This window comes from Ascaphus truei, chromosome 2 (assembly GCF_040206685.1).
Source record: "Ascaphus truei isolate aAscTru1 chromosome 2, aAscTru1.hap1, whole genome shotgun sequence".
Taxonomy (NCBI): Eukaryota; Metazoa; Chordata; class Amphibia; order Anura; family Ascaphidae; genus Ascaphus; species Ascaphus truei.
This window is the reverse complement of record NC_134484.1, coordinates 297159324-297166414: the sequence shown is the minus strand read 5'-3', so window position 1 is coordinate 297166414 and position 7091 is coordinate 297159324. Positions and strand designations below refer to the sequence as shown.

The 7091-nt window shown below is 41.2% G+C and overlaps 1 protein-coding gene across 2 annotated transcripts in view; it reads left to right on the top strand.

The window, feature by feature from the left end:
* Nucleotides 1-2962, top strand: part of TRIP13 (thyroid hormone receptor interactor 13) — a 237077-nt gene extending 234115 nt beyond the window's left edge. For both annotated transcript variants that reach the window (XM_075586372.1, XM_075586373.1), the window contains one exon: nucleotides 2083-2962. In XM_075586372.1, the coding sequence (XP_075442487.1) occupies nucleotides 2083-2178 (96 nt within the window). In that variant the 3' untranslated portion in view covers nucleotides 2179-2962. The remainder of the gene's footprint in view (nucleotides 1-2082) is intronic.
* The last annotated feature ends 4129 nt before the right edge of the window (nucleotides 2963-7091 follow it).

Here is a 7091-nt window from a genome sequence, read left to right as displayed (position 1 = left end):
ATCATGCGCAGGAGGCGCGCACGGGGGAAGCTGGGTTGGCGCTTCCCCCTCCGTCCCACGTGGGTTGCGCGCGGGGCTTGCTTTGGGCTTCCCCCTCCGTCCCACGTGGGTTGCGCGCGGGGCTTGCTTTGGGCTTCCCCCTCCGTCCCACGTAGGGAGCGGAGGGGGGAGGGAGCGGAGGGGGCTAGATTGCGCGCGGCGCTTGTTTTGGGCTTCCCCCTCCGTCCCACGTGGGGAGCGGGGGGGGTGAGGGTGCGGGGGATTCTGGGTTGCTGGGGGGGGCAGGCAGCGGGCCCACAGGCAGCACAGAGGGCCCACAGGCAGCACAGAGGGCCCACAGGCAGCACAGAGGGCAGGACACCCTGCTTGCCCTGTGCATGCGCGCCTGGACCAAGGAAATCGCCGCCATTTTTTTTTTTTACTTTTTTTTAAAATGTAATGAACAGGCACCCGGCCGGGCTCCCCCTGACTCACGGGAGGAGATCAGGAGGGGGAGGAGATCAGGGGAAGGAGCTCTTCCCCGCGTTATCTCAATCAGGGAGGGAGATTATTTATTTATTAAAAAAAATAAAAAAAAATTGCCAGGAGCAGGGGAATTCATAGAGCTGCAGCACGGCTCGCCAGCGGCCTAAATCCACTCGCAACGGGCGAGTGGTTATCATTATTTGTCGAGCACTGTATATATATATATATATATATATATATATATATATATATATATATATATATATATATATATACACGTGTGTGTGTGTGTGTGTGTGTGTGTGTGTGTGTGTGTGTGTGTGTATACATACATACATACACACACACACACACAGACACACAGACACACACACACACAGACACAGACAAACAGACACATATACATATATACACATATACATATATACACACACAGACATACATACATACATACACACACACGTGTACATGTACATATGTATGACCTAACAGAAAAAATCACCCGATCCTAGTGTGATATCTGGTTGGAAAATGTTAGAAATAAAGAACTTAGACAATTTAAAAATCACAATGTAGCCAATGATTGTAAGCGTGGTATGAGCTGAACTGATGCGCCAACACAGAAGTAAAAAAACGCCGTCTGCTTGCTCCGTCACGAGCTGCAACCTCTGGAACTCCACTGCTGGTCTCGCCTTCTAGGAAATCCTCCGGCAACACAAGGTAACAGCGTTTGGTTCCTGATTACGCAAGTACTTGGTACACGATCTCAGCAAAGTGGACACGCTCAGCAGATTTCGGCAGTAGTCTTCTCTAAGGTCGGAATTGGCACTTGCTCAGCCACCGTAGTTTTTCCACACCACGTGACCCTACGCGTTTCTTCCGATTAAACGGATTTCAACAGGGATCCCCAACTACGGTGGCTGAGTGGGTGCCAATTCCGACCTTAGAGAAGACTATTGCCGAAATCTGCTGAGATTTTTTTATTACATTTTTCAACCAGATATCACACTAGGATCGGGCGCTTTTTTCTTTTTTCTGTTAGGTCACACAATGGGAGGTTGTTGAACCCAGGATAAAGGCTGCCAGTATCCAAGAAGACATCTACAACGGTTATATTTTTATTCAATTGAAATACGCAGTGTTCCATGGACTTTTTAAGTAGTATTATTTTTGACTTATTAATTTTCACTGCACATTTTATAGGTTGTTTTTTTATTTTTATTTGTGCAGTGGTTATTGTCAATTTCTTAATATTTCATGTACATGCTACACACTTATAGCTATAGTTTATTAGCTGTATGTATATTTGGTCATTTTAGCATCACTATTTTATTTTAGTTACAGCAATAGGCATCTGTTATTTTTTTTGTCCACCATCATTTCCAATCATTCGGCTTGGGCTGATATAGTCAAGGGTTGCACTCTGGAGGCGCTGTCTTTTTGTGTGTGTGTGTGTGTGTGTGTGTGTGTGTGTGTGTGTGTGTGTGTGTGTGTGTTGTGTGTGTGTGTGTGTGTGTGTGTGTGTGTGTGTGTGTGTGTGTACATATAAAAGTGTTATAAGCATGATTGTATCCATGTTGTTTTTTTTACTCACTTTGATGTTTTTTGTTTTTTAAGTCTCCTACAGCTACCATTGAAAGGTTTCTTCAGGCTTTATCACTTGCAGTGGACAAACAGTTTGAAGAAAGAAAGATGATTTCAGAGTGTGTATAATGGACAAGTCTGGGTGTTCCTTATGGTGCCATTCTACTTCTGCATTTATAACATAAAAACACACTACTTACATCTGCAGGAGTTGCTATTCATTTTAGAAATTCATAACAAACAGCAAACCATGTACTGTAGTGACTTTGCCTATACAACATAGATGAATGTGCAGGAAAAAGCCTTAAAAAAAATCAATTTATCATAAACCAATTGTAAGAGGAAAAATATGTCTGAAAAATCGTTGGTATTTCACAAATTGCCAAACAATGCATATTATACATATAAAAAAACAGATGGAAATATTGCTGGGTAAATATTTAGACTGTTAATGTTATAATACTAATTATACCATATCATATTCAGAGATTTATTTTTCAACACTGTTTCTAATTATGTTCTGTTTCAAGTTTTGAAACTGGATTGCCTCCAGTGAGCAACACTGATTGCTCATTTGTAAGTTATAGGAGTAGTGACTCGCCCACCTGAGAGCCCGTCCTTGTCTGTTTACATTATTTTTGCTTTAATACAGGAAATGCATTCAATAATACCTTTTGTGGAAAGAATAATTTCATTCTTTGTATTTTAAATATACCTTTTACATTTGACTGATTTAAGGGGGGGGGGGGATATGGGGGAAGAAGAACATTTTAGGTTAGGTAATTGTGTTATGCCAAGGTTCCACTATATATGCTGATACATCTTCAAGCACATGGTCTCAAATATAAGCCTATCTGCCATGTTTCTAGGATGATGTGTCCTTTTCATATGCTAATAAATGTTATTTCTAAAACCTGATTTGACTGTGACTTTGGGAGTGCTTGAGACTGATAATGGCGTCAGCGAGACCTTTACAGCCACACTGACATAATTGGTCCACAGGCGATACTGTAATAGGACAGTGTCCAAAGAATTGGGCTACATAACTCATGCAATAAGGAACATTAATATCCATATATGAAAAATTGGATGCTGTGCATAAATCCTGCAGTCCACTGGAAGAATTAGGTATATTCCAAGTAATAAGTGGGAGTCAAGCCTACTCTATTTGTTTGCTAATCGGGGAATAATATCCCGCGGTGTGAGGGGGGAAGTCATAGTCGGAGAGCCCACGGTGAACAAGTCTAGCGACTCCCACCCCTACCTGGAATCCCCACTCGAAACACCAAAATGCAACCCTGGATCTTAATTGACTCATGTCAGTAAAAACATAAGACTCACGGTACTGGAACTTGGAGCAGTCTCGTAATGAAGAAGTCATCCCGGTGTGTGTGTGTGATCCAGCCAGAAGGCAATCAAACAGAAAAAACGAAAGCTTGGTGATGCACTCAAAAATAATAACGGGATGTGACGAGATATTTCAAAGTTCTTAAAATTAAAAATAATTATGCAACAGGCAGGTGAAAAATCCTCTGACTCATTTCATACCCAAGGTACTTTATCAAAAAGTGATTTGACATGGTGAAAGCAACCCTCAAGTAGCGGCTCCTGCTGGTCATGGCTAAATGGGTGTGGATTAAAGAAGTCTGCCTCTGTCAAGAATACAAAGTATCTAATAGGAGAGTATAGTCTGAACCAGAACACACTACTTGGGGGACATAACATGAAACATACAAATATGCTAAAATAAAACAAATACAAAAATTCAGACATCATAGGGTAAATAAACAATAAAAAAATAATATGCTTAAAAACATAATCCTGCAAATGCTGGAAATATAGGAGGTTTAATTCTCATATAGAACCTGATTGTAACAATATTAGTATAAAATGGAACAATAATAGAGTATGGTATTCAAATCTGAACGGAATAAGAATACTAATGATCAAAACGCCATGTATTAATTCAATGAGAAGGGTCAAATAATGAATGGATACATACAAAATATATGTTGATCTATATAAAGAAATGTAATAAAATAAAACCAAGATGGATCACAAAGTGGTCTCTATTGAACTATTGTTAATAGTGTTTGTTTTTGATATATCTATCTGTGAATTGCAATAAACAATGTGAAAAGCATATATGTAAATAAATGTCTATAACAAAATTAATAGAATACTATACTTATATCTTACACAAGGATATTCACGAGACAATAATAGCACATATGTTTTCCAAATGTGAGTGTCTCATGTATATGAGGCAGATTAGTGTTGAGGGGGAGGTGTAGGTGGGAAAGAGGAGGGGGTCGAGGAAGGAAAAGGGGGAGAAAGGGATCAACTAGGAATCTAAAAGACAAAATTCTGATGAAACCAACCAGTCCCCCAATGGAACAATAGAATAAACAATTTGAAATGAAATCTACTATGTAACTATGTAAATCATATACGATCCATATGGGTATTTATATAAATATATAATGAGCTTTAAAAATTAGGGTTGTGACGTCATGACAGTGGCGTCTGAGGGAGGTGGTTCGTGCGACGCGGGCTGTGTACAGGAGGCTGGTAACGTAGTATCCACGCTGGGACATCAAAGGCTGTTTCATTTAGCCTGCTGCAACATACACAGGGTCTCCATACCCAGACTGTAGTAATCTAATACAGATATGCTCATGTAGATACTGAATGGGGCAATGTGATGTTATTTGATGTTATTTTATTAGATGCTAACCTCAGCTCATATGCTCATCATTGTATGAAGCATCATCCCAGCTACTATATGGGTGTGTTTACACACCTTAAACTAAAAGTTTCATTTAGCCTGCTGCAACAGACGCACACCTTTTGGTGGCCAAGCATGCACAAGGATATTAAAAATGTTGTTGCTTCGTGCCCCACATACAACCAGAATAAGACTCCACGCAACAAGCCGTCAGGCCTTCTTCAACCACTCCCAATCCCAGACCGTACATGCACGCATCTCTCGATGGACTTTATCGTGGAGTTACCCAGCTCTAAAGGGATGGATACCATACTAGTGTTCGTGGATCAGTTTTACAAACAGACGCACTTTATGCCTGCGCTCTCAAACTCTCAGAGATCTTCGTCAAGGAGATTTTTGAGACTCCACGGTACTCCGCAAGTCATTGTTTCAGACTGAGGCTCACAGTTCATCTCCAGATTCTGGAGGGCCTTCTGCCAAAGTCTGGGCATTTTGCTTCAGAACAGAAACAGAACGTACCAACCAGTCATTAGAACAGTTCATTCGCTGTTTTATCTCGGATGCCCAGGACAATTGGTCGGATCTTCTTCCATGGGTGGAGTTTTGACATAACAATCTTAGACATGAATCCACTCAACAATCTCCATTCTTCACGAATTATGCGTTCCATCCCTCAGGTCTTCCTTCCACAGTCTCCAGCTCTGGAGTTCCCGCCGCCGAGGACAGAATCCAGTGCCTCCAAGATTGTTGGGAAAAAATTCAGGGGAACCTGAGACACGCTGTCAATATGCAAAAGAAACATGCCGATCGTCACCGTTGGGAGACTCCATCTTACACTCCTGGACATAAAAGCTTATTCATATTCAGTGGAATATCCACGCTGTTTGTGTTGTTATGGCTGAGATGGAGGAAAATGAGGCAGTTGAAGAGGAACCTACAATGTATGCTTTAAACTGTTGGGATGACTCAATCAGTAAGAAAAGGGCACAACAAGTGTTTGAACGAGTAGTGGATGTTGACACTAAGGACATTTCAGATTTAAAAACACACTTCCAAAGACTGGAGAGACTTTTGATTTTGAACATCAGAGCATGGTGGGATATCATTTCCATGGAAAATTATATATCTAACAAAAGGATCCCAAGGGGTTTACGTGTAAAGAAGGTCCCAACATTTGGGTTTTCTACCCCCCAGTTTGAACAACAATGGGTGGCCACACTAGACCAGTGCAGTTTCAAACTAATGGAGCTCATCATTGAACAAAAAGTTAACGAGAGGAAAAGTTTGCAAACACAAATCAAAGAACTCCAATCACAATTACAAAGATTTAAAAAGTTGGAAGGTTTCAGAAACTATGACAGAATACTAGCAGAGACCGTATTAAAAGCTGAGGAAGATATCACTGCAAAAAAACAGGTCAAATATGATAGGGACCGCACCGACTACGAGAAGAAGCAAGTATATAGCTGGCAGCGGGTTAACCCTATCAGAGACAGGGGGAATCAGGGCCCTCAGAAAAATTATCAGCAAAAAGAAAGGGTTATGCGGTCTACCCCGCGAAAATCAATACTCAAATCAAAAAATACTGATCAAACAAGTGGGGATTCTGATTTCTCAGATGTAGATAACCTTTCGCATTCAGTATCTTTTTTCCAGTCTGATAAAACAGGATACCACTCGGATGGCCCTGTGGAAACCTCCAGGAAACCAGGCGCGGACCATACAAAAAGTTATCATGATAGCGGAATGGAACAACAATCCTCCTCCAGACATCTACAACAGCAAAAAAACTTCCCTCTCTTCCAGAAAAACCAAAAAGAGCCAGAAGAGGAAAAAAGAAGAGAGGGCGGCAGGTGGCCGGCCAAAAGGAAGAAGTAAGTTCTGATCAAGAAACAGATGTTATAAATATCTCTGGGGAGGAACTAACCACCGCAGAAGTGTCACTCTTACAAAAGGGACTTAAATATGCACCAACTATGGACTTTGACCTGTTTAACACCGCCATAGATGTCCACAAATTTGTGAGAAAGTTATCTTTAAAGTCATTTTTCCACAAACGTTCCCAATTTGTGGGTACCACAGAGGACAGGTCATTGGACATTATGGAGGATGTTGAGTTGCCTGGAGTACCATCCTCACCACACCTTCAAGAAGATCCTGAACCACATATAGGCGAACCAGTGGTCCCGACTCCCTCTTTTAGAGGGGCTTGCGATCTTCAAGATATACTGGACCTTGAAGAATTATTATATGATAACGATGTTGTATCTGAACAAAATATCATTCCAGAGTTCAGTAATTGGAGGTCTACCCT